This window comes from Mustela lutreola, chromosome 14 (genome assembly GCF_030435805.1).
Source record: "Mustela lutreola isolate mMusLut2 chromosome 14, mMusLut2.pri, whole genome shotgun sequence".
Classification (NCBI taxonomy): Eukaryota; Metazoa; Chordata; class Mammalia; order Carnivora; family Mustelidae; genus Mustela; species Mustela lutreola.
In genome coordinates, this window is record NC_081303.1 from 60,382,116 (window position 1) to 60,399,538 (window position 17,423).

General features: G+C 45.4%; 1 protein-coding gene across 1 annotated transcript in view; it reads right to left on the bottom strand.

Annotated features, from left to right (window-relative positions):
• The window catches only part of USH2A (usherin), a 704,505-nt gene that overhangs the window by 4,341 nt on the left and 682,741 nt on the right, over positions 1-17,423 (bottom strand). Inside the window, exons 64-69 of the mRNA XM_059145262.1 lie at positions 17,109-17,315; positions 13,927-14,165; positions 12,780-12,988; positions 8,073-8,249; positions 7,406-7,489; positions 2,874-3,118 (exon numbers count right to left, since the gene is read on the bottom strand). Of these exons, the coding sequence (XP_059001245.1) occupies positions 2,874-3,118; positions 7,406-7,489; positions 8,073-8,249; positions 12,780-12,988; positions 13,927-14,165; positions 17,109-17,315 (1,161 nt within the window). The remainder of the gene's footprint in view (positions 1-2,873; positions 3,119-7,405; positions 7,490-8,072; positions 8,250-12,779; positions 12,989-13,926; positions 14,166-17,108; positions 17,316-17,423) is intronic.

Below are 17,423 nucleotides of genomic sequence, written 5' to 3' on the forward strand. Positions count from 1 at the left end.
CTTCTGGGCTCTTCCATGTTCTTCTGAACTCCAGAAGTGGTGGTGCTTCTTTCATCTAAGAACATGGCTTCCTCAGAGAGAGAGTTCCTCTTCAACAAGGGAAAACTGTAAAGTAACTGCTCTTCAATGAGAATCTTCTAATGAACATACACTGAATAGTAGCACATGGCCAATGGTCTGAGTTGGCCATTCAATATTCATTCATTTCACAAATATTTGTGGAATATCTGTTATATGCCGGGCACTGTTCTGGGTATTGGGGTACAACAGTAAATGACCCACAAAATCCTGCCTTTGAGCAGCTCACATTCTCTTTGAGGAGTCAGAGAACCATATCTGCTATGGTTATCTTGTGGTGATGGCACAATGGAAGTAGACTAGGAAGCTAGGGAATTTAATTTCACATGGAAGGGAATGTGACATTTGTGCAGGGACCTGTAGGAAGTGAGAGTGGAAGCCACCCGAGAGAAGAGCGGGAGCGAGGCCCAGGGGGAGGAGCTTGATGTGCTCAGGGAGGAAGGAGACTTGGAGAGCGAAGAGTGGGAGGAGGTAGGGTTGGTGAGTGCTGAGGACCAGATGATGGGGACGTTGTCTTGGCTTCTCCACCACCAAGACACTGTCCCATGGCTAGACACAAACCATGGTCTCAGAGGGATGACAGTCTTTGTGCCCACACTTCCACTACTTGGGCATGATATGGCTTTGTCAGAGCCTTAACCACTGTTTGTTGCCGGGTCGTGGAAGGTGAAGCGATCTGGATGGCAGGCGATTCACTCATTTCTATTTTTTAAAGTGTTGCAACTCAACTGGTTTGACTGGGCTTCTGGTGCTGCTGTGATACTATGATTTATAATAAATATATATTTGGTCCCCTTGGAATTTCTTAAGTGAGGAGAGCCACAAGGTGTCTTTTGTTATGTTAATGAGTGACTTTTGGATCCACCTAAGGCTGGTTGTCAGGAGAACCAACCCTGTGATTAGAGCTTTGGGAATTTCAGTTCTCACTCATCATACTCCCAGCTCCACCTCTAGGGAGGGGAGAGAGACTGGAGGTTGAATTAGCAGCTAGTAGCCAATGATCTGATCAATCACACCTAAGTGATAAAGCCTCCATTGCTGGGGTGTAAGAGCTTCTGGGCTGGTGAACCCTGGAGGTGCTGGGAGTGGCAAGCTCAGAGGGTGAGGAAGCCCCGCAGCATCCCCCCCACCCCGCCCCGCCCTACACAGCTCTTCCATCTGGCCCTTCCTGAGTTCTATCCTTTTGTAATAAACTGATAATCCAGTAAGTGAAATGTTTCTCTGAGTTCTGTGAGCTATTCTTGCAAACCAATTGAACCCAAGGAGGGGCGATTGCGAATTCCAGTCTGTAGCTGGTCTGTCAGAAGCCCGGTGGCAGCCTGGACTTGTGACTGGTGTCTAAAATTGAGGGGCGGGGATAGTCTTGGAGAACTGAACCCTTGATTTGTAAAATCTGACACCATCTCTCAGTAGAGTTAGAACTGAGTTGAATCGTAGGACACCCAGCTCGTGTCTGAGAACTGCTTATTGTGGAAGAACTTCCCCCTCCAACGGTGGAAGTGGTAATCAGAGTGGTCATCAGCTAAAACTCGCTGCACAGGCTGGCCATGAACTCAACCTTTGCACAAACTGGGCGAAAGGAGATTTCTCAGGCAGATGTCGCCCTTTGGATGCACGGCTTGGGAAGGACTGGCACCTGGTGGGAATTAGGATTTGTAGCCTTTCCTCCTCCAGATAGACCCAGCCCCACACCAGAGTGCAACTTTAGTTCCAATCACCTTTTACCCTGTCGTCGAGTGCTTTGGGCCAGGATCCGCCTGCACTACCACACGTGTGGCCTCACCCCCAAACCTTTGCCTGACCTCCTATCTTGGGAGCGGGCGGGTGGGAGCTATGAGAAGCCACTCACCCCCAGTGGCCCGGGTGTCAGAGGCCGGGGACAAACTGAGCACTGCCTGCAATTTAGTTTCTCCCTAGATTCCCCCTTTTTTTGTTAGCCCCCAAACCAAGTTGCACAGTTAAATAACCTATAAGTTCCCTGGGTGATTTTGATATGCAGCTCTTCTCCCCCATCCCCTGATTAACAGTGTTAGAGCAGAAACAGTCACTCCTGGTTGCACCAGAGAATAGCTTTTGGAGTTTAACAAAAGAATGTGAATCCCCAGGCCCCACCTGAAAGCAATGGAATCAGAGTTGCTGGGATAAGGCCCAAGCAATGGCTTTTTTAAAAACCTCCCGGAGGCCAGGGTGGGAGGGGGGGGCGCTGGGTGGCTGAGTGGGTTAAGCCTCTGCTTTGGCTCAGGTCATGATCCCAGGATTCTGGGATGGAGTCCCGCATAGGGCTCCTTGCTCAGCAGGGAGTCTACTTCCCTCTTCTCTCTCTCTGCCTGCCTCTCTGCCTACTTGTGATCTCTGTCTATCAAATAAATAAATAAAATCTTTGAAAAAACAAAACAAAACTTCCCAAGTATCTTTGTCCCTTTGAGCTGCTTTAACAGAATCCCATAGACTGGCTAGCGTATAAACAACAGAAATTATTTCTCAAGTTCTGGAGGCTGGGAAGTCCAAGTTCAAGATGGCGGCCCATGGAGTGTCAGGTCGGTGCCTGCTTCCTGGTTCACAGACGGACATCTTCCTGTCTTCTTGCTGTGTCTTCCCATGGAGGAAGGGACGAGAAAGCTCTCTGGTGGTCTCTCCCATAAGGTCTCTATTAGCCTTTTTCGGACCCTGTATTTTATCGAACATAACTGTCTTCAAGCCCCTCGTTACCATGACTCCGGAAATATTTCCCTCTACATAACCGCAAGTATTCCAGCCCAGTGATAGGGAAACGGGGCCCGGCGTTGGAGACCTACCATGTGGGTTTCCCCCGGTGGATAGACACTCAGCGGAGACATTCTCTTCTGAATAGGCACTAAGGGAGGCCTCTCTCTGATATATGGCTCTTTGTGGATTTTTCTTTGTAGTATCAGAGACAGAAAAATGGCCAGCAGGATCAAACCCAGCATCGCCATTAACACGATGAACCATAACTCGCTATAGAACTCGGTGCTTTTGCTCCCCGATCCTCTCTTTTCTCCAGGAGTCGTCAGAACCAGGCCTGCGAAACCCAGGGACGGGAAAGAGAAATGTAATTTCAGAAGGCAGTTTCGTGATCCCTTGCCCCGATGTTTGATAGTAAATTGGAAAGGAGTTTAAAGCAGTTTGTCTCCCGGTGCTTGTCTGTACTTGTGTTCGGGCTGGGAAAATGGTGCCGAGTGTGGCAGGGAGACGCTTATAGCCCTCGGGAGACCTCTGGGACACAGCTCGGGGTGGAAATCACTGCTGCCTTTGCACGCTTCCTGGGAAAGGCAGGGGGAGGGGGGGAGAAGATCCTAAGGGGGGGCGGGGGTGGTCACCAAAGTAACCTTGAGGAGTGCCTGCCTCACAGTCGTGTGCCCTGAGTGCAAAGTGGACTTTGGGCAGTGGACTCTCGCCACAGCCCAGCTTTACCACTGTCACCGCAGAGAACTTTCTGGACACATCCCTTCAAAGCTGAGGAGATCCCAGCCCCTCACTTCATGGTCCTGGGACGTTTGGTCCAAATTGGATTAGAAACCCCAGACCCCGTTTTCTATTGTGATGTTGACAGTCTGTGCTTGCCAACATGTTACCGTCCGATGTCCCACACCCTGGCCTCTTCGTGACACAGCAACTGTGGGAGTCATCACTCAAGTACCCCCAGAGAGCTTCCCCTGGAAAGATACCCTTTGGCCACAGGACCACTTACTCTCGATTTCTGTACAAGTGTCCCAAGTTCGGGCGATGTAATTCTTTGCACGCGAGCTAATCACAGCAGCTCATGTTCAATGAGCAACTATTCACCCTGCGCTGAGCCCATAGCTCTCATGTCTGTGGGTGTGCAGAAAGCTGCAAGAGCCGGGGCAGACAGGAGACAGGCTCATGGGGCTCCCTGCAGGGCAGCAGTGCTGTCCAGCAAACGGGGTAGGAGCCCAAGCAGGGCTCAGAGATCATCTCCAGCCCAGCCACTTGCTGGGGCCATTGGCGGGGATGTCACGGGAAGTCACTCAACGAAGAGGGCTGCACCCTCTCAGCAGAAGGGAGAAGGGGAAGGGACAAGAGCTGAGGAGAAATGTGTTTTGTTTTGCAGAACGAACAGTTCCAGCCCAGGGAACAACCGAGCAGGTGTTTCGCCCGAGAGCCCTTACGTGAGCCCATTGGAACAGGCCTGGAGGGGCACCAGCGCAGACAGATGCCCCCTGGAGTTGTCCCGAAGTCATCTTTAGCTCATTGTAACACTGAGATCTCTTTCTAAGGGTGGAGTTTTCTGCCGTGTTTTGAACATATGGTGTTGGCCCTAGCACGTCTATGTGCAAGGCATGTCCAACTGAACCAGAAGTGCCTCTGTAACCCCCCGCCCCCGCGCCCACCCCTAATGCACTGAGTCAAAGCTCCCTGTACGAACCTCCCTGTCTCCTTACTTGTAACAAGTAAGTTTTTTGCTTTCAACACTTCCTCTAAATGTGCTCAGTTTGATGTACCCCAAGGAGCAAACCCTTGACTGGGGTGACAGGGCGGGCTCAGAAGCCCATGGACACAGCAGCAGGCACGCAGGCTTGGCGGGGGGTGGGGGGGGTTCCTGGGAGCCAGAGCTCCAGCGCAGGTGCCTGTGGCCCAGAGCAGGAAGGGGAAACAGACACAGAGGCCAGGGCCTCCCCGCTATCGGCACCGAGTCCCCCTTTGCAGCTCCTCAAGGACAGGGCGGTGGGGGCGGCTGTTGGACACTTGACACCCACACTTTCAGTGGAAGGGAAGGGGAGGGCTTCAGAATCGGGGTGAGGAGGTTTAAGAGAGAGAGAGAGAAGGTGACTGAGATAGAATTTCGAGCTTCCTAAGAGGAGCCGCACGACTTGGCTAATCCTAACTGGACTTCCCATAGCTCTGTGGTGATACAAGTTGCTCCGCTCCACCATCTCAGAAGTAAAGAGTCGAAGCTCTGCCAAGTTCCAGCAGATAGGAATTCCCCTAATTAGGAATCAATGTGTGTTGTCTGAATTAAAACAAAGCGTAACAAAACATAAAACCTACAACCTTGGTTGTTTGCGGGAAGAGCTGAATTTCCTCTGTGTGGCGCGGGGCTGGAACGCCAGAAACAGATCTGATGGGCCCAGTGGGTCCCTTGCTTGGGAGAACACAGGGAATGTAGGGCAGCCTGCCTGAGGGAAGCCGCAGAAAGCAAACAGCCCTCAGAACAGGAGGAGGGAAATGAGGATGGCCAGACTTTGGCGCTTCAAGGCTGCCTCAGGGAAGGGAACAGGAACATTTTAAAAGTTACCTCACAAAATTAAAGCTGACTATGGGTATTAGTTGGACAATACATCTTGGAATTTTTTTCATAACTTCTCACTGTCCTCGGTGTTCCTTCTCTCACCCATGGAAACCTCTGCTTGTATTCAAGAACCGAATACAGGCTTCCGCTCTTATAAGGAGAGGTTAAAATCAGGATGGTGTATATGTTAAAATTTTAAAAACAAATTAAAAACAAAGTAAAAAAAATTTAAAAATTAAAAAAAAAATCAGTTTCCTTTTCAAAGTCCCTTTGATTTCAGGGGACCTCACCCATCACCTGGGAGCTTCAGGGTCAGGGTAGGAACTGCAGTGGCTGACTCGACTTCAAAGAAAAACCCCAGTGGTGTCAGAGGAGGCCCCTGACTGGGGACTGCCCTCCCCAGGGAAGGCGTACTTGCCCCCAGCTAGGAGACTGGATGGACTGGATTCCGAGGGGGCTCAATCTAGGTTATGGGTTTTGCTCAACTCTTCATCCGGGTCCTCTGTATCAAAATCATTGGGTGGAGCTTGTTTATTTTGTTTGCTTTTTGATTTTTAAAATCTGATTATAGTTGACACACAATGCGATGGGCAGGGCTTGTTGAAAGAGCAGCTTCTTGGGCCCTACTGACTCTGGATCTCTGCCAGGGGCCTGGGAAACCATGTAATACATAAGAACCCGGAGATGACTCTTCTGCACACTTAAATTTCAGAACAGCTGCTCAAGAAAAAGGATGGGACCAGGGGTCAGCAGAGAAACCATGTTCCAATTCTCATCTTAGCGATGAGCTTGTGGACATTCTTGGGTGAGTTCTGATGTGCCTTAGGCCTCCATTGGTCCACTCCACTTGTGGAAACATTGGAGTTGCTAAAAGAATACCAAATAGAGGCCCTGGGTGGCTTAGTGGCTTAAACATCTGACTCTTGATTTAGATTCAGTTCATGATCTTAGGGTCCTGAGATCATGAGATCAAGCCCCGAGTTGGATATGGAGCCTGCATTAAGAATCTCGCTTTCCCCCACCCCTGCCTCTCATCCTCTCTAAAAAAACCCAAAAACCAAAAACCAAATAAAGTCTACTCTAATCTACAACAGCTATGAAACAAAATAAGATAGACTATGTGGAATTGTGTTAGGTATTGTACAAAATTGTACATGGCATCCAGACATGTTAAGTCTGGAATCATAGAATTTTATTTATATATATATGTGCATATATATATATATATACATATATATGTGTATATATATATGTGCATATATATATATATATATATTTAGTGATTGAAATTATCCTTGATAACAATATGTATGTTTACCTGTGTCTCAGAATTTGTGGACATTTGTATTAAAAAATCCTAACTATACATGCGTACAAATTTGATATGATATTAGTTACTGGAATTTAAAATAAGGTATCAGTCCAAGTTATGTTCTAATGGAAAAGATCTGGCATTTCTCTAACTTGCCCTTTGAAACTGTAAAGTATTACATGTGTTAGATTCAGAGATTGTAGGTAGAACTCAATTTAAAAGATGCTCCATAAAAATTACAATTTCATCTCTTCAGCTAAATTACTTGGTAATAACAATCAATCATAATCTTTTACAGAGAATACAAGAGAGAAATCTCTCCAATTCACCATTTTAGGCTCTGAATCTATAATATTATCTCTATGATCAACACATATTGGCATTAGAGTATTTTCTCTCTTCCTCTGATTTCTTTTCTCTGACTTCCTCTATAAAGCACTTTTTTGGTAAACACAGTCCTTTAGCTCTTAACCGACAGGATTTGTGTATAGAAGAGAATTTAGTTATGTCTCTCTGTGTATATAATTCAATGACTTGATATTTTAAGAGTACAACATGTCCTAACTCCTTGCCTGATGTAATTTCCATGAGAACCTTTAAAAATATTTCTTATAATACTTAACACAGTTCCTTCCATATAGTCTATGCCAATATATTAGCACAAGTATGTAGAAATGAACATATGCTTGTTTCTTTAGAAAAATGAATACGCTCTATACTAAATATAGTAGGAGTTAAAAATTTACCAAATCCGGTCGAGGTATCGTATTGGACCACAGGCGTCTTAACGCTTCCTTCATCTGTGGTGCAGATGACCTGGAAAAAGAAGGCTGGAGAAAAGGTCGATGCCTCGGTCATTCAACACCTACAAAGATGGGGCAGGCTTTTGGAAGGGCAGCGTCTCACAGCATAGGAAAGTCTGAAAACAGTTTTCCAGCACAAGTTGTGAGGTTGTATCTAATAGGCAAACTTATTTCTAATATTAAAATGGCCAAGAAAAATAGCTTATTATCAGTGTAATAATAGTATATATTTATAAATAACAGAACTGAAGAAGCTTAGAGCTTATACAGCAAAACAAAACAAAACAACAACAACAACAAACCCCAAAAGAAGAATCAGAAGAGTAAAGGATAATACACGGTGGATCTTGTTTTTCTGTACATGGTCTAAACCTATTCCTTCCAAAAGGTACAGATGTTGGGATGCCTGGGTGGCTCGTTGGTGAAGTGACTGTTTTGGCTCAGGACATGATCCTGGAGTCACAGGATCAGTTCTACCTGGGGCTCCCTGCTCGGCAGTGAGTCTGCTTCTCCCTCTGTCCTTGCCCCTTCTCTGATCACCTTCCAGAAGGACTGTCAAGTGGGGACCCAGAGGTCCTGACGCACTATGGAATGGGAGTCAGAAACTAACTTCTGTCCGCCGTCCTGGGTAGATAGATGGTGGTGTCGAGCCCGCTATACACACGCTGGCCTCTGTCGGTCACCACGAACTCCTTCAGCGGGCCGTTCAGCAAGAAAGAGCCGCTCCAGTCCACACGCACCAGAGACAAATTGCTGTCCACCGAAAACGGGGCTCGGTACTGGGGCACTGTGGGGAGAAAGTCGTATGTTCTAAAAATGGTTACCTCGGAGTACATGTGTGTATATATATAGGTCTTTTTTTTTTTTTTTTAATGTGGCCCCCACTCACCCCTAAATTGGATTGCTGGAACCCATATTTTTCTCAGTGTTTAAAAAAAAAAAAAAAAAAAAACCCTGGCATGGGGGGGTTCACCAATGGGAACATGTGTGAAATGCTTTCTCAGCAACGTTGCACCTGCTTTCCAGAAAAAAAAAAAAAATCAATGGAGAGCAGTGTTTTATGAAATAAAACTATTAACATACAATGGTTGTGCTTACCAACATAGCCCTGGAGCTCATATTTTGTTGCATTTTCCCTCTTTTAACGGGTAAAGTATCCTTAACACTATTAACTAGAGCAGATTGCTATTTTTCATATCGAATCAATATTTATTGCTACAAAGCCCCAAGGACTAGATGAAGTTAATATATTTTTTTTCTCCCAACGAAACTGCTTAGATGGTGAATTATGTCCTTTTGGCACCCATTTATTTTTAAAGCTTTTTCTTGAATCGTTAGTTTGTTTTCTAAGATAGTTAAAAAGCCTTGCAAATAGCAATTCTACTATAATAATTCATTGGCCTGACTAATCAATCAATAGCATAGTACATTAGTATATCATCAAGTTCGGGTCTCCTAAGTATTATATCAGAGACAGAAGCGACTTGGTGTGAATGTTCTCTTTCCATTTTTCAGCTCCTTACTAAAACAAAGGAAAAATAATCCGTAACCGAGTCTCATCTTTTAAATGAATAATTTTTGCAGAAACAAATGAAGGGTTACCATATCATCTTGTCAAGTCAGAAGAGATTTATTTCATGAGATTTTGTTTTCTCCAAAATAATCAATACATTTATAACAGCACTAAGATCCATCTATATACTAAATTGGCTTTTAAGAAAAGAAAAAAAGGGAGTGGTGTAAATAAATTAGATATCCTTTTTTTTTTTCTTTAGAAATTAGACCCATCTGTTGCTGATGCTAGGAAATATAACAAAATAAGGAATAATTATACTTTGGTCCTCCTGGGGTTTAAACCGTGAGACAACTAAGATTCTTACCTTTCAAAATAAGACATTTTTATAAAGCCATAAAAAATATTTCTGCAAATACAAAAATCAGAGCTACAAAACCCTCTTTAAATATCTGGTTTTCCAACACAAAGTTTGTCCAACATCACAATAGAATGTACTGTTGTATTTGTGGCTTCTTTCTGTCACTTAATTCAGTAGATTTCCTTCGTAACAGTATAAATAAAGAGGAGGCTTGCACATAGTACGGAAATAGAAAGATGGGAGCTTTATTTGCTTTGCAGGACACAGAGATCTTCCAGAGGAAAGAGTAATTAAACAACCAAAATCGTCAAAAATAATGGATTTGGAGACGGAGAAAACGCGAAAAGCCACTATGCCCTTTGCACCTGCTGTGTTGTATCTCATTTAATCTTCAAAACTATCTTGTAAGAATTAGTTGCTGATTTTTCAGGTTCTGAGGAGCCAAGTCACTTGCTTAATGTCAGTGAGTGGTAGGAGACCCAGGATCTGAACCCAGCCCTGCCAACCGTGAAGGTCATACTTTTTTTTTTAAGATTTTATTTATTTATTTGACAGACAGATACCACAAGTAGGCAGAGGCAGGCAGAGAGAGAGAGAGGAGAAAGCAGGCTCCCCGCGGAGCAGAGAGCCCGATGCGGGGCTCCATTCCAGGAACCTGGGATCTTGACCCCAGCCGAAGGCAGAGGCTTTAACCCACTGAGCCACCCAGGCGCCCCAAGGTCATACTTTTTAAACGGGATTGAGGTTCCCACTGCCTTGAATGTTCCCAAGAAGTCCATGAGGGTGAGAAATGTCCGCCCGACTGTCACTCTGGGGGTCAAGGGCAAACTGAAGAAGAGACTTTCATGCAGTGACGAGGTGGAAATCAGTCTGGAGGAGGTTAAAGGGGAAACGGTTGGAAAGGTAACGGGCAAAGACAGGAGGAGCACTCCTGGGACAAGTTTGGCTGTGAAGGGAGGAGCGCGGCGGGCAGCAGGGAGGACGGGAGGGAGAGAAACAGCCGCGACTCCGCCGGGGCTACACCGGAGGTCGCCGAGAGGAGGCTGGTCAGCGGGAACGGGCTGTACTGGAAGCCGGGGTGGGAATTTTTTTTTTTTAATATTTTATTATTTATTTGACAGATCACAAGTAGGCAGAGAGGCAGGCAAAGAGAGAGGAGGAAGCAGGCTCCCCGCTGAGCAGAGAGCCCGATGCGGGACTCGATCCCAGGACCCTGAGATCATGACCTGAGCCGAAGGCAGAGGCTTAACCCACTGAGCCACCCAGGCGCCCTGGATGTTTGCAGGCGGAAGGACCGCCGGCCTCTTTGCAGACAGAAAGGGAACCAGTTGCAGGGGAGTGGTCTGGGGTGGAAAGGAGCAAACTTCTGACCGGTGAGCTCAAACTTCTGACCGGTGAGCTGTCGTTTCCTGGCGGATTTGGAGGCAAGGAGTGCTGCAGAGAATACAGGAGAGGCGGTCGAGGATAGGATGAGTGTGTGTTGGGGGGGGGGGGGCGGGGGTCGGGGCTGGGGGGGCGAAGGGCGGGAAGATGTGGAGGCTTGAGAGGGGTAAAGGAGGTCTGAAATCTTTCCGACAGGCCAGGGTACCAAAGTGGAACTGAGGGTGCTACTGAGCGGAGGAGGGGGGTTCGTGAACTTAGAGTAACAGTTCCACTTTCTAGGGTGGCAATGGGCAGGCCACTTCAGCTCTGGCCTTGGTCTGGGATCACTTTATGGTGCAGCTTCCAGAGCCTCGGATCAGATTCTGGTCCACGTGAACGGCATCTTGGAATGGTCGTGGATGGTCCACGGTCCTGCTTCAGCTTTCTTTTCTGTATATTTGGATAATAGCATTGACTTCATCGGCTTGTGCTGAGGGTTATTTCTAAATTCCCTGAACAGTGCCAGGACCGAGCCTCTCTGAGTGACGTGTTGCTAACATCCTGCCTTGTCGCCCGGTCACATTAAAGTCTTTGTATGAGGCAGTGGACTATTGTGAATGTGTAACTCTTACTTTTAAGAAATGTCAATGCCAGACCCTGAAGAAGAGATTATAATTTGATACAATATGGCTGGAAAGCCTATTTGTGATAAGTATCCAAAGCCTTAAAATATTAAAATATTTGATACAGTAAATTCCATTCATTGAAATTGAATTTGAAGATGATCAGACGTTCAAAGATGGGTTCACAAAGAAATTTCTCACCACACTTATAAAGGAAAATATTAGAACAACTAAAATGTCTAACCAATTCTATAGGATGGAAAATTATAAAGCCATTCAACTTGGTGGCTACAGCTTTTTTAATGTCATGCAAATAAAATAATGTCACGTATAAAAAGCAGACTATGAAATTTCCATTAGAGTATGATCTCAGCCACATAATAGAAGTTGCATGAGAAAAAGACTAAAGGAATTGATTATGCCAAAATACTAATGTGGTTGCATCTGGGTGGTGGGATTATAAGCAGGACTGGCTTTAGGGGTATGGGAACTGCACAGCTGCTTGGGCCTCTCACATAAGAGTCACGAAACGCTCTTATGCTCTGTTGTCACGGTCTTGAGAGTCTTAGTGATTTTTGAGTAAAGGGCCCCATAACTTTACTCTCCACTGCGCCCTGCACATGATGTAACTGGTTCTGACTATAAGTACTAATCTTATTCTTTTAAAAAATATTTTATTTATTTATTTGACAGAGAGAGAGAGCGAGAGAAAGAATACGAGGAGTGGGAGTGGGAGAGGGAGAAGCAGGTTTCCCGCTGAGCAGGGAGCCTGCTGGACATGGGGCTCGATCCCAGGACCCTGGGATCATGATCTGAGCGGAAGGCAGTCGCTTAACCACTGACCCACCCAGGCGCCCCTACTAATTTTATTTTTAGTATTTCTGTATTTGTTATTTTTTTTGAAGTTTACTTATTGATGTTATCTCTACACCCAACATAGGGTTCAAACTCATGATGCCAAGATCGGGAGTCACATGTTCTTCTGATCAAGATAGCTACGTACCCTATTTTTGTATCTGTCATTTTTAAACAATAGACACATACACCTTATAAATTCTGAAAAGAAGTTATTTTTATAAAAATGTAAGGAAACCCCAATTTATTAGTTAATTGTTCTGCTTTTCTTGACAGTACTGTATCTCACTGCTTTCTGGAAATGCTTTCTGGATTATTCTATGCCATATAATTTGAAAAGAAAAGGAGTGGGGAACTAAAAAAAAAAAAATCTCAGGGGCGTGGGGGTGTCTCAGTGGGTTAAGTGTGTGCGGTCTCAGGTCCTGGGAGCTGCTCAGCAGGGAGCCTGTTCTCCCTCTCCCTCTGCCTGCAGCTCCCCCTGCTTGCCAACAAGCTCTTTCTGCCTGTCAAATAAATAATTTAAAATTTTAAAACAACACCAACAATGAGTGTCTCCCGGCTGCCCCCACCTCTCTGGCTGATGGTGGCAGCACTTCTACTCACATTCCCTTTGGGTGATGAAGCGGATCCAGTCTGAAGCCGCGCTGCCCACCTCGTTGTGGGCCACCACCCGCAAGCTGTAGGTGGTGTAGGGCTGGAGGCCCTCCAGGCGGGCCATGGGCTCCGGCCCCGCGTACTTGGTCTCTGCTTGGCCGGGGGTACACGGCAGGGCTAAATCCGGAGGGCAAGACTGGTAGAGCTGAAGCTCGTAGCTAGGAGAAAGCAGGCGTAAGATTAGTGTCACTTTCCTTGAAAACCGGGTATGTTTTGTGAGGACACATTTTGTGTTCACAGAACCACCAGCTCTTTCTGAGTCCCACCTGCGGGACGCTGGTCTCCGCAACCCTCTGCGGGAACGGGCCGCGGGTGTAGCCGGAGGACTTGCACGTGCTCGCAGGTGCGTCCCGAGGAGGCCAGCAGGCCTCGCTGGTGGACAGAAGACAGGTCTCTCTTTTCAGAGAAGACAGGTAACACTGCTGTCCTCTGCTGACAATAGAGAATGTCTTTTTTTTTAAACAAATAAATGAAAACCAACCAACCAAGTAAAACAAAACAATATCTTTTTGTCCAGATGATTTTGAGTGAAATACCTTCTTTGTTTTTCCAAACGGTGGCTCATGACCTTTTAAGATTTTATTTATTTATTTGACAGAGAGAGATCACAAGTAGACAGAGAGAGAGAGGAGGAGGAGGAAGCAGGCTCCCCGCTGAGCAGAAAGCCCCATGCGGGGCTCAATCCCAGGACCCTGGGATCATGACCTGAGCTGAAGGCAGAGGCTTAACCTACCCAGGCGCCCTGGTTCATGACATCTTAAATTGGATCAAGGAAATTCTGAGTTAACCACTGCCGTTTCCTGTGTTCCAGCTGAGGCCTACGCAGGGTGTTATTCCAGGGACCCACGAGGAGGAGCCTCATCACTGAATGCAAACGCACCGCATCATCTTTCTCACTTAAAGACAATTTGGTTGTTCGCCTAACTAGTTGATTTTGTGATTTAAACACTTGGCAGGGAACATTACGCTCAAACCCATTGACTCGTCTGTTTTGCCGTAGTGGTTGCTCAACAAGTACCGCCTGCTTGGCCGCAGGGGGCCGCTCCGTGTGCAAGTGCCTCACTGCAGCTCGTCTGTCCTCCCGTCTGTCCCTTACCCTTGGATGACTCCATTAGGGCGCAGGGGCGGGCTCCACTGGAACGAAGCTGTCCTCGAGGACAGCGCCTGGATCTGCGGAGAGGACAGTCCCGCGGGCGGAGCAGGCTGAGTTCTCAGCTCGGCGGTGGGCCCTCTGCTGCAGCAGTCGAGGCAGGTGCAGGCCTCCACGCCCACCCAGTACGTGCTGAAGGGCTGCAGGCCGCGGAGGGTCTGCTGGGCCGCCGCGCCTTCCGACAGCTGTGGGGAGACGGGGACACTCTGTGAGGCCAGCCGCGGTCACTGACGATGGACACCTGCGGATCACGCGTCTCAGCTCCTACAAAGGGAGGGCCCTGCTCTGTGCCCTGGGAAAGGCCCCAGGGCCATTAGCGTGGCACTTGCCCTCAGAATTGCCCGGCTGCTTGGAAAGGCCTAACTTAATCACGCAAAACATGTGATGACATAATAGAAGTTAGACCTAACAGGATAGAAATCACAAGGCATAATAGTGTTTATCCCTATAGAAAAATGATAGAATATGACACAAAACATACAAAAAATATATATAATATATGAAATACAATGATAAAAGTTACAAAAATAAAAAATATATAAAGATTTATTTATTTATTGAGAGATGGAGAGAAAGTGCACTGCAGGAGGGACAAAGGGAGAGGGAGAGAGAATCCCAAGCAGACTCCACACTTAGCACAGAGCCCTCCGTGGGGCTCAATCTCAGTACCCCATCATCATGACCTGAGACAAGACCAAGTCAGAAGTGCCACCGACTGCACCACCCAGGCACCCCGCAAAATATCTATTTCAGATTTTTATTTAAATTCCAGTTAACATAGAGTGTAGCATTAGTTTCAGGTGTAGGATTTAGTGGCTCACCTCCATTCAATGCCCCGTGCTCATCACAGGGTGCGCACTCCTTAGTCCCCATCACCTATTTCATGTATCCCCTCACACCTCCCCTCTGGCAGTTTGTCCTCTATAATTAAGAAGCTGTTTCTTGGTCTTCCTCTCTCCTTCTTTTTTATGATCATTTTTGTTTCTTAAATTCCACAAAGAGGGGCACCTTGGTGGCTCAGTTGGTGAACCGTCTGCCTTCAGCTCAGGTCATGATTCCAAGGTCTGGGATTGAATCCTGCATTGGGCTCCCTGCTCAGCAGGGAGCCTGCTTCTCCCTCTACCTACCACTCCCCTGCTTGTGTTCACTCTCTCACTCTCTCTGTCTGACAAATAAATAAATAAAATCTTTAAATTCCACCTATGAGTGAAGTCATATGGTATTTGTCTTTCTCTGACTGCTTATTCCACTTAGCATAATACTCTCTAGGTCCAGCCATGTCACCACCAACGGCAAGATTTCATTCTTTTTTTTAAGGCTGAATCAACTACACAGTATATCTATACTATGTGTTCTTTGTCCATTCATCAGTCAATGGACACTTGAGCTATTTCCATAATTTAGCTATTCTAGATAATGCTGCTATAAATATCGGATGCATGTATCCCTTTGTATTTTGGTATCATTTGGGTAAATAACTAGTAGTGCAATTGCTGGGTCATAGGGTAGTTCCATTTTTAACTTTTTGAGGAACCTCCATACTGTTTTTTAGAGTGGCTGCACCAGCTTGCATTCCCACCAACAGAAAGCCACAAAATACTGATCAAATTCTGTGACCATGAGAATAATGCCTTTTCAAAAAACAAAATCTGTATTTCAATTATAGTTGTAGTTAATATTCACAAAGGTCCATACTTTGTCATTGTTATCTGTATGTGTTTTTTGGGCCGAAATTTCCCTCAGATCCATGTTAGAGTGAATATTTAAGGCCTTGAAATATATTTTATGTATTTGTCTATGTTATGTTTTTTATATTTTATGTATATGCTAGAGCTTGAAAGTCTATCTTTTCCCCAACGGTGTTGGTATATATGAAATACATTCTTTTTCTCAACTATCTTTATTGTGTTATAAACTTTTTGGTTTACTTGGAACATTTTTTTTAATCTCATTGTGGTTTTATTAAGAACTCTTTGGAACAAAAGAGTTCAGAAACTGGAATATGCGTTTTTATATTCATATAAGCAACATGTAATTAAGAAGAGTTATCTGCTATTTAAAAAATGCATACAATGCACTCTAAATATAAATTATTTTAGTTTATTAATATTATCATTTTATAACCATGGATAATCAAGGGTTGATTGTATTTACATCATCTATATTTATTGAATACGAAGCCCTGTAGAAGATATGCTAATATTCTTTTAACATTCAATACGAGACCTCCTTCTTTGCAAGTTGTCTTCTGAAATTGTGTTTCAATACCTGGAACACTGGCCTCAGAGGATTTCTCCATACTGATCCAAACTGTTCCCCAAATTGTTCTAAATAATTTATAATGTCATAGTAGGATCTGCACAACTTGTCATGAGGTTGTTTTGTGTGTGTGAACAAAGTTATAATCTACATGTACAAGAAACAAGAGAGTGTTACATACTTCTCTGTTTTATACACAGAGAAGACGCTTCCTCCTTCTGGCTGTCAGACTCTTTGTATAAATAATGTAGGAACTGGTCTAGTTCATTATTAGGGTCTCTTCAGCCAGTGGCTTCGTTAAAACACAGTGTGAAAGATGATTTCTCTAAACTGTCCAGTGTGTACCCCAACGTGCCAATGCACAATGTGTTGGCTAAGCTCTTCTGCTCTCTTCTAAAGCACTGGAACTTTCTTGAAGTCACCAAAAGAAAGATGGAGTTTTCAGTGTGTTTTTAGAGATCTGCTCATGCCAGAATGGGGATTCCAAGGATAGTCTTTGCTCTATTTTTTTTTCTCATATTAACATTTTCACCACCAACAATGGCCATATGTTGACCCATTACTGTAGGTCAATACTTGACATGCATTTTCCAATTAAATTAATTGTCACTATAGTCCTAGGTTTCTTACATTTGTGGAGTCTTTAACACCTTTAGCACTTCTGTCCCTGAATACTTACATAGTTGCTGTATGCTTCCTAACACTCACCATTTCTCTCCAATGGATCTTTGTGCTGAGTTCATCATGGGTAATGGAGAACAGATGGGGAAGAAAGAAGTCTCAAGTAGAAGAAAAGGCCATGCAGCCATAGTCTATTTTTACAGAATTAACCAGTCCTGGACTTTTGTTCAGAGTACTCTGATACTCACCACTGTCTCTGATCCACTGGTGTTGGAGAACAGCCTGTAGAGACTGATGATTCCGTTGGGCTTCCCAGGGGCGCTGATGTGGACCACTGCTTGGGTGGAAGAGACTTCATGAAACGTGGGGGCCCTGAGACCTTCTGGGGGGGCAGGCCCAGTTTTACACCATGTCCAGGGACTGGGGGCTTTTCCTGCTGAATTCACTGCCCAGACCTCCAAAGAGAAATTGATAAGACCACTCAAAAGCAAGGTAACTTCAGGCTGAAAGAGAAGTTGGCAACCCAAAGCAACCAAACACAACAGAATGAGATGAACTTGGAT